Below are 16,959 nucleotides of genomic sequence, written 5' to 3' on the forward strand. Positions count from 1 at the left end.
ATGTGGTCCCTGAGCCTTCCAGGAGTGATTCTTGGATCCAGAGCCAGGAACAAGCCCTAAGCACTGCTGGCCATGGCCCAAAACAAACAAACAAACAAACAAAGAAATGGAGGAGTTGAGCTGGAAAGAAATCTTTAGTTAAAAAATTAAATAACTATGACATCAAGGAATCCCATAAAATTTGCAGCATATAAACCGAGTTTTTAACTTAAAATTCTGGAAGGAAATTGTGGCCCCCAAACAAACAAATAAACATTTTTTTAAAGGGAAATGAGTACCTTTTAATAGTTTCATGAATTGGATAGTACATTAAACAATTTAATCTAGATGCACTTTAATCTAATTAATTGTTCCTGAGAGTTATTGTTCAATTTATTTCACCCCCATTTCAAATTATTGGTCCAGATCCATCTGTAGTTTCATCCATCCACCCATTCATCCTTCCATCTAACATTTTATTCCTCTTTTCCTCCCTTTATCCTAAAAATATCATTGTAACTGTCACTGTCATCCCATTGCTCATCGATTTGCTCAAGCGGGCAACAGTAATGTCTCCATTGTGAGACTTATTGTTACTGTTTCTGGCATATCAAATACGCCATGAGTACCTTGTCAGGCTCTGCCATGCGGGCAAGATACTCTCAGTAGCTGGCTCGGCTCTCGGAGAGGGGTGGAGGAATCAAACCTGGGTCGGCCGCATGTAAGGCAAACACCCTACTGCTGGGCTATCCTACCAAAATAGCCATATTTATATGCCTACGTATATAATTATATGTTCAATCCATAGATTGTCATAAGTAACTAAATCAATAAGATTCAACTCATCCTATAGCTACAATTTGCATAGCTCATACCTTTCATAACATTACAATAAAGCAAAAACAAACATGAAAATATTCTTATAATTAGTGCATAGGAAGAGAGTGATTTTATTTAAATACTACTAGTGTCATGAGACTTGCAGCTTCCGAATAAGCCAAGAAATAATTAAAGTGAGTTTGAAGTCTATTTGAAATGTCTCATAGTCATTACAACTTGATGAATATTTATGAAGAGGTGATATAATGATTTTCGAAAGGATAATCATTCCCACTAAGTAGGTCGTCCTACTTCCTCTGATATCACGTCTCCATCTCTGACAACTTAGTCTGTTTCTTAAACAAGTCAGGCTTTTTATACAAATTGCTCAGCTCTCAGTTGAGATTATTTACCAGGTCTATAAGTGATGGTTGACTTGGTTTTCTTAGTTAGATCTCCAATTACCTTCATTTCAGAGATGTCTTCCTTGTTCATTCTGACTTTTTCACTCTTGACTGACTTTCATAAATTAGGTCAATATTAATTCTTTTATTATCACGAAACATTATCCCAATTGTCTTATTTATTTATTAGTCTTTCTTTTTCTCATTGGCTTCTAAAGATCAAATAAAAAAGGAAGAGTAGAAACAACTGATGTGAGAGACGTGGAGAAGCATGTTGCTCTCATCCACTTTTGGTCAAAGTATCATCTGGTTCAACCTCTAGGGGAAACAGTATGGAGAATCTATTTATACATTAAGAATTAAGCTTCTGTACGATCCAGCAATTCCACTGATTGACATCTGTATATTCACAAAACTAATAAGAATTCTGCAGCTCTCTCTCACCGCCTGCGTTCTGTGGTCTCGGGCCACTTTGCCACCAGGGGGCAGCTGATGCACTCGGCGGATGAAGGAGGAAACAAGGCTCCAGGCTGGTTTATTCCATTCTCCCCATGCACCTGTTCCAGTCTCACTGTATGCCCCCATTCCAGTCTCACACTGCCCCTCATTTCTGTCTCCCCATGTTAGTCTCTGTGCTCCATCTCGCAGCCTCGTCTCTCTACTCTCCATCTCGCTTCTCCAAACCTTGGCAGTAGTAACCACACCTAGGTCAGGTAGCACAATCAACATATGTTGTGCAACATAAACCCTTCCTCTGCCGAAGGGCAAAATATCACTTAGGGCTGATATTTTTAGTCCAATAACTTAATTAACATCTTAATTCTACTTCTTACTATTAATTTTTTTTTTGGCTTTTTGGGTCACACCTGGCTATGCACAGGGCTTACTCCTGGCTCTGCACTCAAGAATCACCTCTGGTGGTGCTCAGAGGACCATATGGGATTCTGGGAATCGAACCCGGGTCGGCCTCATGCAAGGCAAACGCCCTACCTGCTGTGCAATTGCTCCAGCCCCATGTTAGCTATTTTGTATGGACTCAGTAAGAGATCCATTAAGCTTGTAAGGTGGCCCTCCTGAGGACATTTCGCTATAGATCTCAGACTACAGTGTGCAGGCCAGATTAATCTTTTCTAACCCTAGTAGGGACCTAATCTAGTTGTTACTTTTTGGATCATGTTAGAATTTGTCCATGACCATGCTCTTAACTTATAGTTAATTATTATGGCACTTTGGCCTGGACCATTTTGATGCCAGGGTAGCTCACAGCTTGCCCTTGTTGGGACCCTGCTTTTGGGGTGCTAGGAATTAAGGGCAACTGAGACTTAAGTTGAGAAAACAGATGCCCAAGAGTGAATATTATTTGGAGTCAATTAACTCCCAAGTTACAAAAGCATAGCATTAACTGTCTTCTTGTGTCTATATAAAAAGGACATTACTCTGAATTAATTATGCAAAGGACATGAGAAGAGAAAAGCAATATTTACAAGTTAACAGAGTTTGATTGGAGATAAAGGTGATTGACCAGTTGGGGAAGCAGAGAACAAAGAAAGAGTTTACAAATAAACACAGAGGACTGGGAGCACTGTGGTGGGAGTAACCCAATAAACCTAAGCTCCCTGTGGCAAGGCAGAAAGAACAAACCAATGTTATCCTATAGATATCTACCCCAGGGGCTAAAAACTCATTTAAAAGAAAGCATGTGTATTCATTTCTATGTTCACTTTAAAAAGACATGTTCATTCTTTTTAAATGCACTTAAGGGCTGTTAGAGTAGAGAAGTGGCCACTATGACAATGATAGTTGGAAATGATCATTCCAGACAAAATCTGAGTGCTGAAAGTAGGAAAAGGGATATACATGATAATCTGTCAGCACCTGTGTTGCAAACCATAATGTCCAGAGGGGGGGCAGAGAGAGACAGAGACAGAGACAGAGAGACAGAGACAGAGAGAAAGAGGGGCAGAGGGAGGGACACTGGGGATACTGGTGGTGGGAAATGTAGACTGGTGAAAGGATGGATATTGGAACATTGTATGACTGAAATCCAATCATGAACAACTTTGTAACTGTGTTAGTTATCTCAGGGTGATTAAAACAAAAAGAAAAGAAAAAGATATGTGCATTCTTATGGCACTATTTACAATAGCCAAGGTATAGAAATAATCCAAGTAACCAAGAATCTCCTGTCCCCACGTCAGGCTGTCTTCAGCCTTGGAGGGGGGCAGATTGAGTCTCCCTCCCTACCCCAAGCAGAGTCGCAGCAGCTAAAAACCTCCAGAACCCAGCTGCAGCCACGCTCACAGCCACTCTCCACATGCTTGAACGAGCCTCACTTATGGAGGAACCAACAGGGGAACCCAGATGTGCGGGACCCCTGGCTGAGAACTCCAAGCCTGCTCAGATCGGGACTGGGCATCCTCCACTCAGATCCCCCATTTTCCAGTAGCTTGGCAATAACACCCACAAACTCTCCCTCACCTACACCCCAAACGCCATGTAATCTCATCAACGGCCAAGGTCCAGAAACTTTAAATCAAAGCTCCCAGAAGAGAGTGATGCAGAATCTTGCACAACAGAGCCTGGCAAGCTACCCGTGGTGTATTTTACATGCTTTTTGGTGGTAACAATAAGGGCCTCATTCCCCTGATCCTGAATGTGACAGGGCGAAATGGAAACGTTACCACTGGCTGCTCAAGCAAATCAATGAACAACAGGATAACAGTGATACAGTGATACCCAAGAAGAAATGAGTAAGTGAGGAAACTATCATATTCATAATAGAATACTACTCAGCTATATAATAAAAGATAAAATCATGCAATTTGACACTATATAGAGAAAACTAGAGAGCACCAGGTTAAGTGAAGTCAGTCAAAAGGGGAAGGGCAAATACAGAATACCTCTTATATGTGGACTATAAAGTAACAAAGGGAATAATAAAAGGTCAAAGACAATAGAACCTGAGAGTTGGCCTACAGAATTATGTTCACCAAAGAATGGGGTGAGGGCTGGGTGGGAGGAGAACTTATAGACATTGGTGGAGAGTTTCTGACACTTAGTGTTGGGTGCAGTGTTGGAATATTGACACTTGATTATTAGCAGTATAGTAAATCATGGTGCCTAAACAAATTCTTTTTTAATTATGGCCTATCAGAACAGGCTTCTGTATGCTCTGTTGTATTCCTGCTATCTAATATTATACCTTGTTCTTAGCAGGATTTTTGTATTAGTTGAATGAATTTAAGTTATTTTTTATAGGAACACTCCTAAAATTCATTTAAATATTATATTTTGCTTCATTATTTAAAGAAGATTTATTTATATCTTGTTATTTAGGCAGAAAATAGTGAAGGGGAAGGAATTAAGTTGGCAAAGATAATAGCAGAGGTCATCTGTGGTTAAGAAGATACCAATAGAGATAGGATATGGTTATAAGTCATGACATTGAATTTATTATATCAAGACATGATTATTGAACAATAGAAATGATTATATCACAGAGAGAGATAGAAGTAGCAACAGTCAAGATTTATACTCAACCACATGGTCTTAATTCCTGGCAAGTTCAGGTCTATCACAAGCACTTTAGTTCTGTAAAGACCTAACCATCTGCACAATGAGTTGAATGCTTACATAATATAAAACTGAAAACTTAGTTAACAATGAAGATTTATTGCACTTTTTCTGAACTAATGTTTTTGCTCAAAAGGTAAATAGACTTATTAATGTTATATGGGACTTTCTCAAAACTAAAATGAAATGAGAAATATGGTAGTATATATGCCCAAAATACAGTAGGAGTTTTGCTTGTGTTCACTAATCTATTAATTCAAGCAAAAATCACGTTTAGTATGATTCTAAATGTTTTGTAAACTTATAAAATACTATTTTATAATGTTCAATATTATTATCATTGGCTAATTTTTAAACTATACTGGGTTGGATACATTTTCATTCACAGTTATTGTAGGTATGTTCACATTACACTCAAGTTCACCTATGTTCTGAAGATAGTGAAGAACATGGTAAGAGAGAGAGAAAAAAAGTTGCCATTGTAAGTTAAAATACAAGGGGAAGTAATCGGTTTTGTATGTCAGGAAAACTGGATGAGGATGTAGGGTTATTAATGACTGGAAACTGTGCAGCAATTTGTGTTATGAACTGGCATTCTTTTTGGCTTTTTTTTTGGTAAGTAAAGCAAGTCTATTTTGGGAATAAGGAATAAAGAAAGAGAGAGATGGAGAGGGAGAGAGAGAGAGAGGGACTGTAGTGCATAAGAGATAACATGGGCTTTGTCAGTGTATAAACATAAAGTACACTTCTTAGGTATGGGCCATTTTCCAAATATTATTGGGAAATGTAATTTTCTAATTATAGGAAAATGTGCCCGAGTAAGAAAATACACACCATAAACAGGGATGCATGTGAAAAACAGCCATTGTATACAGCTTAGGAGAGAAGCAGGCAAATACCCTGTCTGACATTCTTAAAGCTTGCAAATAAATGAAATTCAGAGTGCCTGCCAATTAGAAAACCACAGTAAATGCACTGAAGATGTGTTTATTTAACTTTTGCATGCTCTACATCTAATATTACAATGAACATCATTCAAATTTTTATATTCCAGTATATAAAAGACAGCTAATTTTATTCTTATTTTAAAAGCTTTTATAAATAATATTTATCTCAGTGCTAAAGAAACATGTACAAAAAGTCCCATTAAATTCTCCTAGATGCTATTTCAAGTATGCTTTAAGAACTGCTGACAATAATAAAATATTTGTACTCTACACACATATTTCTAATATATCAAGTACATTTCAAATATAGAGGAAGAAAGGTTTCAAAGTCTTTCTTTGTATAAATATTTCATTTCACTGAAAATGGTGAAAAGGTTATATAAAAACTCTTAGTTATGACAATTATTATTAATTTATTTATGCTAAAGTATTCTAGTAAGAAGTATGTGGTCACTATCTTTTATTCTTCTGTGATAATAAAAATCTTAGTGGAAAACATAAATACAATTATGATATTATGGAAAGGACTAAGTTAAGTGAGGATAAAAAGTGGGGAAGTCAACAAATAATGCTGGAGTACGCAGAACACAGCTAAGTGGTAGTGGTTTGGATTATAGGAAGCTTGAAGGGACAAAAATTGGGCTATCAGAGACCACAAGAGCTGGAGCCATAGATGTTATAGTCCTCTGGGATTTACCCACTGCTTGAACTTCATAGTACTAAAAGCAGGATGGGGTTAGGGACATGAAAGCAATACTCCAGCACTACTCTTCCCTGCTCTTTTACCTACTAGTGTTTAAATATTGAGTATAGGGGAATTTCTGAATGTAAATGACTCAATGAATACTGTCCAATTACATCAATATACTCACAAATTGATTTAGGCAAAAAAGCCCAAATTTGTATAGGAAAGAATAAAAAATCTATGTTATAGTTATGAATACTCTAATCTCAGAGATGATACGGAGTCTATCAAATGGTACATTTATAAATTGGAAGGCCAAATCTGCTCTTATAATTTAGTTATTCCAAAATGTGTTGGAATTAATTATGAATGAAAAAGGTAGGTCTATTCTAGCATGAAATCAAGTTGGACAGTAATGGATGTATTAGAGAAACAAAAAGAAGGTAAGAAAGATAGTAAGTGAATTTCAGGGAAAAAAGTAAATAAATGATACCTATGGAACAAAATCAAAGTTATGCCAACATAATGCCATTATGATTGAAAGTACAATAATTAAAAGCAACTGGCATCTCACTTAACACGATACTCTTCGTGTCTATCCATTTTTAAGGAAATTTCATGACGTCATCTCTCCTAACAGATGCAGAGTATTCCATTGTGTAGATGTACCAAAGTTTCTTTAACCCATCATCTGTTTTAGGACACTTGGGTTGTTTCCAGATTTTGGCTATTGTGAGCAGTGCTGCAATGAACATATAGGTGCAGATGTCATTTCTACTGTGCTTTTTTGCATCCTCAGGATATATTACCAGAAGTGGCATTGTGGGGTCATATGGAAGCTCAATTTCTAGTTTTTGAAGGACTGTCCATATTGTTTTCCAGAAAGGCTGGACCAGTCAGCATTCCCACCAATAGTGAAAGAGCGTCCCTTTTCCCCCACATCCACGCCAGCACTAGTTGTTTTTGTTCTTTTGAATGTGTGCCAGTCTCTGTGGTGTGAGATGATATCTCATTGTTGTTTTGATTTGCATCTCCCTAATGACTATAGATGTGGAACATATTTTCATGTGCCTTTTGGCCATTTGTATTTCTTTTTTGAGGAAACTTCTATTCATTTTTTCTCCCCATGTTTTGATGGGGTTGGAGGTTTTTTCTTTATACAATTCTACTAGTGTCTTGTATATCCTGGATATTAATCCCTTATTAGATGGGAATTGGGTAAATATTCTTTCCCATTCTGTGGGCTCTTTCTGTATTTTGGTCACTGTTTCTTTTGAAGTGCAGAAGCTTCTTAGTTTGATGTAGTCCCATTTGTTTATGTTTGCTTCCACTTGCATGGTCAGTACTGTTTCATCCTTAAAGATACTTTTAGCTTCAATATCATGGAGAGTTCTACCTACATTTTCCTCTACGTACCTTATAGATTCATATCTGGTATTGAGGTCTTTAATCCACTTTGATCTGACTTTTGTGTCTGGCATTAGACAGAGGTCAGAGTTCACGTTTTTTGCAGGTAGCTATCCAGTTTTCCCAGCACCACTTGTTGAAGAGGCTTTCCTTGTTTCACTTCATACCTCTTGCTCCTTTGTCAAAGATTTAGTTGCCATATATTTGGGAGTCTGTGACAGGATATTTAACTCTGTTCCATTGGTCTGCAGGTCTGTTTCTAGCCCAATACCATGCTGTTTTAATTACTACTACTTTGTAGTAGAGTTTGAAGTTGGGGAAGGTGATGCCGCCCATCTTCTTTTTCCCAAGGATTGCTTTAGCTATTTATGGGGGTTTGTTGTTCCATATGAATTTCATGAGTCATTTGTCTATTTCTTTCAGAGGGACAGACATAGAAGGACTGCACTCATTTGTGGAGTATAGAATAACATCACATGAGGCTGACACCCAAGGACAGTAGACACAAGGACCAGGAGGATTGACCCATAGCTGTAAGCCTGCCTCATGAGCGGAGGGGAGAAGGCAGATTGAATGGAGAAGGGATCACTAAGAAAATGATGGTTGGAGGAATCACTCAGGATGGGAGATGCATGCCGAAAGTAGATAATGGACCAAACATGATGACCTCTCAGTGTCTGTGTTGCAAGCTATAATGCCCAGAAGTAGAGAGAGAGTATGGGGAATATTGTCTGCCATAGAGGCAGTGGGAAGGTTGGAAAGGGACACTATACCGGGGATATTGGTGGTGGGGAATGTGCAGTGGTGGAGGGATGGGTTTTTGATCATTGTGTGATTGTAACCCAAACATGAAAGCTTGTAACAATCTCACAGTGATTCAATAAAATTTAAAAAAAGCAAGTGGCATCATATAATAATTAATTTTGGCTGGATAGAGTCAGAACATTACTTTTACTCAGATCTCAGAACAGTCTCTTACAAAGTATCAGTGCTCAGCACCATCTTTTGGAATGACTTGCTCCTATTAGATTTTGCATGGCAACATATATTTGTCTTTGTATCCTCATCATCTCTATAGTTCTGAGGGCATGGTAAGTATGCAAGAAACTGGAATAATGAATAAAGCAAAGTCTATCTGTAGTTAGTATCATAAGCTCTGGAAAACAAATAGATTAGCTGGGATAAATTGTACAATTTTGGACATTTGGAGCAAGTTGCTGGAGAGGCAACACAGTTGCACAACTTTATCATCAAATTGAACCAAGCCCTCAGCATCGTCTGCCCCATGATTCTTTTCCTTGTAGGGAGAAGATTCTGGGTCGAACACAGATGTGCTCAGGGCTTTACTCTTGGTTTTGTGCTCAAAGTTTTGTGGGCTCAGCGGATCATCTGGGATCCCAGGGATCGAACCTAGGTCGGCTATGCTCAATGCAAATGCTGTATTGCGTTAACTCACTGCACTATCCCTCTGGCTCTGTCAAGATTTTCTCTAATGAACATTTCATAATTTTCCTCATGGTTCTGAATGTTTTTCTCTCATTCTTCTCAAATACTTATACCTTAAATCAGTTAAATTTTTAAATTAAATAAGCACAATAAATAATAGATATTTTAAAATATATAAAAGTAGATTTATGCTCGAAGTGTTCATTAAATTCCTGGTACATTTTAGATAGTTATTTATCATTTTGAGTAAGCTTTAGTAAGGTGCTATTTTCCTCAACTTTTGATGAATCAATGTACAATGAAGAAGTTTGTTCCAGGGGCCAGAGCAATAGGTTAAGGTGGAGAAAATTTGGAATCTTGTTGTGAATAACAACATATACATATATTCCAGTCAGGTATCAAAGCTCCAGCATAAATTTATATGATCTTACAAATGACTCCAGAGTCTCAGCTAGATACATGTATTAAAAGAAAAATGCATAGCTAGAACTCCATGCTTCATTTGACCTTAGTTTTCCTAAAGCTGTAAATCATGAAAAGCAAATTGAAATGTCTTAATATTTCAATGGAGTCATCAGCATAAAGACAGGGCAGTGGAATAGAGCATTAGGAAATGAGTAGGCTCTTTGTGTATTAATAGAAGTGTATCAACATCTGTTGAAACTTGATCTCTGTATTCTGTTCTTCAAGACAGGTGCTTAATTTTCCTGTGTTAATAATTGTGTAAATTGTAATACTGTATCATCATCATGGGAAATGGGTATCATTTTTCCTCTTAACAAATATTTGTAAAACTCCTTTCAGCATATCTTAATTTTAAAAGCCATGTATCAAAATCACATCTTAATTATTAAGCACACGCAACTGAGCGCTCAATATTATTTTTGTAGGAATATGAAACACAAATGGACTTTGAATCCTATGTTGAGATCCTATATTATTAATTTATTATCACTTGGCAGTTTTAAACATAAATGTACCTGTCCTTATCTTAGAAAACATAAAGTTCATTGATTATTGAATGATAAAAAACGTTTCTTTCAGGCTCAGCATTGGAAGCAAGTTTTCTCACATATAAAGAGCAAATAACTCAGGCTATAAGCTGTATTAAAAAATAATACTTTTGGGGGCCGGAGCAATAGCACAGCAGGGAGGGCGTTTGCCTTGCATGCGGCCGACCCAGGTTCGATCCCTGGCATCCCATATGGTCCCCTGAGCACCACCAGGAGTGATTCCTGAGTGCAGAACCAGGAATAACTCCTGAGCATCGCTGAGTGTGACCCAAAAAGAAAATAAATAAATAAAAATATTTTAAAAAATAATACTTTTCTTAGGGTTGTTTAGTATTTTAAAAATAGTAATGATGGATGGTATACTTGGTGGTATACCTATACCATGAATACTTCCATTATTTCCTTTGCTGACATCCAAGCAGATTTTCTGTTGGTGTCTGTCAGTTAATCTACAAAATGTTGTTATGAGTCATAGGAAATCTCAGAGGCCAAGAGAAGGTGGGGTAGTTTGATTCCCCAAATGTTAATTTAGATAAACTATGTGCAAGTCCATGTATTTCCAAAGTACACAAGAGGATGATTCAGTTTGAGGATGAAATAATTAATTTTAAGTCTTGATATCATCAAAGGTAAAGTCTGTATTTCCAATGATCAGCAATATCCGAGAGAACAGACTTTAGCTGTGCAGTAACTGCATACATATAGAGATTGCCCTCATATCCGTGAGATTGGGTGAACCTTTTAAAAGTAAGAGCAGAAGGATATGTTTTTGTAGAGGTTGTTATTATTAGACAGAAGATAAAAAGATAGACCAAACTGATTTATTTAAAATTAAATGATGGAGAAACATAATTTAACAGAAAGATTCTCTCATCATTTATTCTCTCATTATTATTGACCAGTATTAGAAGTAAGATGAAATAAAATGTTGGATAGCATTGGCTCATGGGAATGTTTCATTAGAGTAGTACCAGGAATTATATTCTACTATATAGGGCCACTCATGTTAATAGTGGTCACAAAAAACTAAAAAGTGTGCCTATACTCCCAAAAGATTGTGAGATTATATAGCAGCTCTGCTGCACTTTTAAGGTACCATTTTGTGCTGGAACATTATTAGGATGTGACTTTTTTACCTGTCTGATTGGAGAGTGAAAAATTGTGTTCTGCTAGTAGAAATTTACTTGAGTTTAAATTTTTTTTTAAAATTCTTTTTCTGGGACTGGAGTGATAGCACAGCAGGTAGGGCGTTTGCCTTGCACGCGGCTGACTCCGGTTCAAATCCCAGCATCCTGTATGGTCCCCTGAGCCGCCCCAGGAGTAACTCCTGAGTGCAGAGCCAGTAGTAACCCCTGTGCATCGTCTGGTGTGACCCAAAAAGCAAAAAAAAAAATTTTTTTTTCTGAGGGCACATCCAGGTATTTCCAAGGCTTACTCCTAGCTCTAAGCTCAGAGATTACTCCTGGTGAGTTTGGAAACCACGTGTGGTGCCGGGCATCAAACCCCTCCTGGTCAGATGCGCAGCACACACCTTACTCACTGTGCTATCTCTCTGGCCCCTGGGATTTTATTTTATTTTTTATTTATTTATTTATTTTTTTTGCTTTTTGGGTCACACCCGGCGATGCACAGGGGTTGCTCCTGGCTCTGCACTCAGGAATTACTCCTGGCGGTGCTCAGGGGACCATATGGGATGCTGGGAATCGAACCGGGGGGGTCGGCCGCGTGCAAGGCAAACGCCCTACCCGCTGTGCTATTGCTCCAGCCCCGGGCCCCTGGGATTTTAAAGAAGAGTGATGTTTCAAATGTTGACTCAGAAAAGCAGGGATACCCATGCTTCGTGCCATAAAACCTAACATTCATCATGTATGTTTGTATTAGAATAGACACCATAAGATGATCTGGAAGGACTGGTCTTATTTAGCAATCCAACTTAATTCTCTCATTATGAAGAATTTGGAAAGGGAAATATGGAGAAAACTAATTAATTGGTAGCTAGAGATAAGCTGTACATAGAAACTAAGCCATTTTGATGAGAAGACTAAACTGGGGTTCAGGGACTTCCGTGGAAGGCGGGATGGCAATGTGACAGTAATTTTGGTGTTTCCCTAGACGTATTGGAGCCTGAGGGCTAGGAGAGTACTGTGGTATGTCTTCTTTCTGTGGTTGTCTGGATGTTTGAAAAGTCAAACATCCTTTGACAGCAAAACATGTGCCTATTGTTCCTGCATTTTTTTCACTAAGTCTAGACAACAGGTTTATATTTTTATTTCTCAAAGTCACTGACTAATGTGTGGTCTGAAGTCAAGAAAACCTAATGGCTATGACCATATTCCTCCTCTGCTCTCTCTGACTTTGTCTTAATTTTTGTCTCTTACTCTGACTCCTTCTCTGTGTGTGATCTAATCCAAAATTTTCCTTCCAGTGGTATTAAACCCTACCAGACATGTTTATTCTCACACAATATTAAAAATTATTGAAGGATAAAAAAATGTTGGAGATTTGAAAAGCTATGACTATCATTTCAACTGCAGTTTTCGTAAACATATTTTAAACTGTTGAGTCTTGTGCAAAATAGAAAGCTTAGTGAGGATAGGATTCATACTTATTTTGTTCATCACAAGCGCCTCAGTGCTTAGTTTAGTAAAAAGTCACTTAATTTGTCATTCCTTTTTTTTGCTTATTTCATCATCATTATCATCATCATCATCCTGTTGATCGTCAAATTTCTCGAGCCGTCTCAGTAATGTCTCCATTCATCCTAGCCCTGAGAGTTTAGCAGCCTCTCTTTTCTCGCCCTTCCCAATGATGCTGCATTGGAGGCTCTTTCAGGGTCAGGAGAATAAGACCCAGTATTGTTACTGGTTTTGGCATATGAAAACACCATGGGGAGTTTTAGAGGCTCTCTCAGGTGGGCAGGAAACTCTTCGTAGCTTACCAGGTTCTCCCAGAGGGAGAAGCAGGCTATAAGATGTCACTTCCAGGAGCTTGGTTTTGTCTCTGGATGCTGGCTGTTGGTGGGATTACAGGGCGCCAGGGGCAGTCCCTGGGTGTGACGGCCTAGCTACTAGAAAATGGGAAATCTGGGCAGAAGAGGCCCAGTCCCGATCCAAGCAGACTTGCAGGTCTCAGCCCTGGGTCCCACACACTTGGGTTCCTCTGCCGGTACCTTCATGCATGAGGCTAGTCCAAACGTGTGGAGAGGGGCCTTGAGCATGGCTGTGGCTAAGGCTCCAGAGGTCTTCGGCCTCGGGAGCTCTGCTCTGGGCGGGGAGGGAAGCTGGAGCCCACCCCCCTCCGAGAGTCCCAGGGGAAGATAGCCAGGAGTCCGGGCAAGAGACTCTCTGCGTCTCTCCCTTCCGGGAGCTTGGTTTTGCTTATTTAACTTAACAATAACACCCTCCTGTTGCATTTTACTAAATGAGAGAAAATATTCACACCAGGTACACTATACAAAGGGCTGAAATCCAAGGCATATTCAGCACTCTCAAAATGCAACTACAGCAATAACAGCAAGCCAATAATACCATCAAAAATGGAAGTAATGAACAATATTTTTTTGAGGAAAAATTAAATCTTATTTATTTTTTAGAACCAAACCACTAGGAAAATATATCACAATCTTGAACAGCAAACAGACAGGTTATAATATCAAGTTAAACATTGGTAAAAAGACAAGGCCCTTATCAAAATGATAAGGCGCTGGTACTGGGACAATGAAGGATGTAAAGCCCCAGGCAAAAGTGTATTTGGTAAACGGGTTGTTTTCCTTTGCTCTAAAGGAGTTACAACTTCTGCCAACCCTAGCTATTTGCTTTTTTCTCTCTGTTGCCAAGGGATTGCTTCCCTAGGCCTCTGTCATTTTAGGGGGCCAGTGTACACTGAGTTTAGGCTTTCATTGCACTCTATCCATGGAAGCCAGGTTTCTCTAGATTCAGTCAAACTCAACAGTGAAGAGTTGCTCTATCACTGTTCATTCCTGTACACTGGTATACACCCAACCAACCACCCCGTCTCTCCCAGGGAGAGTGTCTCAATCTATCCTGTCACTCAGTTGCAGAGAGCCTCAGCTCCATTCTGGCAGCCAGTAAGAGAGACGCTCCGCCTCAAACTCACTGTACTATCACCTGTCATGTTTCTGCAGGGTCTCCAAGCTGAAAGATGCAAAGCTGGAAAATATTAAGTAGTGTACTTTTACATTGTGATGGCTACAAATAGACACAAATAACTTCAAGGTTCTTAAACAAACTATCCTTGTTTCCCAACTCTATCTTAAAGCAATTTCTTGCTCTTGCATATAAAATAAAACCAAGCAAAATACAGACCAGTTCCCTCCTCCTCCCCCCCCCCCACACACCCCTAAATTAGGGACCTCATGAATTTTTGCTTCACCGGTTTATAAAAAACAATGTAGTGATCTTTATAGTCAACAGGAGGTTGGGACAAACACCACCCTTCATTTTCCATCAGATCACTGGCAGATTAGAGGAAACTGCCAGCTTTCTGGTACCCAACTGAGTGCTAAGAAGCGGCTGGCATATTGGAGAACTATGGTCTGGTACAAGAGATCCTACAGCCAGGACAAACACTTGCCACAGATATTTAAGTTCTCAAATGTCTCCTGTGTTATCTCTGATTAAAACTTAAGCACCAGTTTTTTTCTTTTTCACTTCTGAGGCTGGAAAAATTAAGGAACCAGTGTCCAGAGGCAAGTAACCAGCCTTAAACTTGCTGCCTTCTTTTTTTCTTTATTTGTTCACAGTTTAAAAAGAACAACATCGCCATTTTCTCTTTCAAAGAGACTCCTGCCCTTGGTCTCCATGGCCTGGGGCACAGACTTCTATTTTGCAATGGATGAGAGAGACTCTTTCATCTTTTTGGTCATGGTTGGGATGAGATGCATGTGGTCATCCACACACTTGGTCACACAACTCTCCAGCTGTGGTTTCACCTGAAGCTCTTTGCTCCCTGCATCCATTGAGTCTTTGGCTTTGTTGTTGCAATGCACGGTGCACCGGGCCAGGCAGCGGTCCTGGAACTTCTCCAGCTCCCCCGTCACCAGGGCCTGGGCTTGGGCCAGCGGTGCATGGCAGCGCTCAATGCACTGGTGCACCTGCTGCATGGTTGCCTGGGTGTCCTCACAGCAGCTGGCACTGCACCGGAACATGACACTCTGCATCTTCCAGATGTTCTCGTGCTCCAGACTCTTCACCATGGAGTCCACCGCCTCCTGCACCCAGAGCTGCTGCACCTCCGCCATGGCGACCCCGCGCTCTGAACAACTTTTTTGAAGAAGACATGAATTGTCACTTATTGTCATGGAACGCAAATCAAAGTGGCACTGAGTTGTCAGCCTCACACCAGTGAAAATGTCGTATGTCAGAAATACTTCAAACAACCAGTATTGGCCGGGCCAGGCCAAAGTGAAAATTAAACCCTGATTCACTGTTGGTAGAGGAATATCACCTAGTTCAGCCCTGATAGAAAGCGATATAGAGATTTCTCAAAACATTAAGAGTCATAAAACCCAGTGCTTCCATTTCTGGCATTTACCCACAAAATACAAAAATATCAAGTTTAGAAAAGAAATGTGCAAACCTTTGTTCATTGAAGTGCTTAGTACATGGTTAGGATATGGAAACAACTCAAAAGTTTAGTGATAGATTAGATAAAGAAGTTGTATATATTCACAATGGAATACTACACTGCTATAAGGAAATCATACAGTTATCTGCAAATTGACAATTTTTTAAGTTTTCAATTATTTATTCTTTTTTAGCTTTCAATTATTTATTTCCTGGCCTTAATTTATATTAAGGCTAGATTTATTGGATCTAATGTAACCATATATTCATATATTATATATAATGATATGAATAATACATAATAAAAGATTCTTAAAAACTGGCTTTTAAGAAAGAATAAAAAGTATATTTTGGTTAATATGCTTGCCAATATTTTAATTTTCTTGGGCATTATTTAAGACATGTAATAAGCTAGATGGGGTAGGAGCAATAGTACAGTATGAAAGGCTCTTGCTTGCATGCAGAAAATCTGGGTTCAATCCCTGTCATCCTATATAGGCCCCCTGAGGACCATCAGGAGTTACCTGAGTGTAGAGCCGGGAGTAACCCTGAGCCTCACTTGGTGTGGCCACTCCTCTGAAAAAGAGAGATGTAATAAGCTAGAATTTTTATGACAAAGAAATGTGAGATAACATAATATTTAATTAGAACTAGATGGAACTACATTACCAATACAAGTCCTACTACTTGAAAATTTATTATTTTCAGTATGCCAAAATTTAATTTACTACTTACTTGAAAATAGTGCTTAAAATAAAAAACAAAGTTTTGTGGTAATATATTCATTTTCTGTTTTTAGTCTTTGAATAGTTGTAGAATGTTGTGGGGTCCCCCCTGCGGGCATCATCCTGTCCCGCAGGGAGGACCCTTCGTGGGGCTAAGGAGGGGACGTAACCGAATGAACAGACGCAGAACCAGAAGGAGGAGGAGAGAGAGAGGAGAGTTTATTCACAGCAGTTACAATACTTATACCTCTTGGTGGGAGGGGGTGGTATGCATGCTTGGACCCCCACAGGAACAATAGTAAAATGTTGATCAGGCATGGCCGTTGGCTAGTGAGACAAGTGGTGAAATGATAAGATCACAGGAATCCCAAGCAGC

The 16,959-nt window shown here is 39.0% G+C and overlaps 1 protein-coding gene across 1 annotated transcript; it reads right to left on the bottom strand.

Moving 5' to 3' along the window:
* Nucleotides 1-15,052: 15,052 nt before the first annotated feature.
* Nucleotides 15,053-15,533, bottom strand: LOC101554284 (protein FAM136A-like). Its single transcript, XM_055140874.1, has one exon. It carries the CDS (start codon nucleotides 15,531-15,533, stop codon nucleotides 15,114-15,116), a length of 420 nt encoding a protein of 139 aa, XP_054996849.1. The 3' UTR covers nucleotides 15,053-15,113.
* Between the last annotated feature and the right edge of the window lie 1,426 nt (nucleotides 15,534-16,959).

Source organism: Sorex araneus, chromosome 5, assembly GCF_027595985.1.
Source record: "Sorex araneus isolate mSorAra2 chromosome 5, mSorAra2.pri, whole genome shotgun sequence".
Taxonomy (NCBI): Eukaryota; Metazoa; Chordata; class Mammalia; order Eulipotyphla; family Soricidae; genus Sorex; species Sorex araneus.

What these genes read in the sequence shown, in the direction of transcription:
- LOC101554284 (XM_055140874.1), bottom strand. Translation starts at nt 15,533, where the DNA reads ATGGCGGAGGTGCAGCAGCTCTGGGTGCAGGAGGCGGTGGACTCCATG.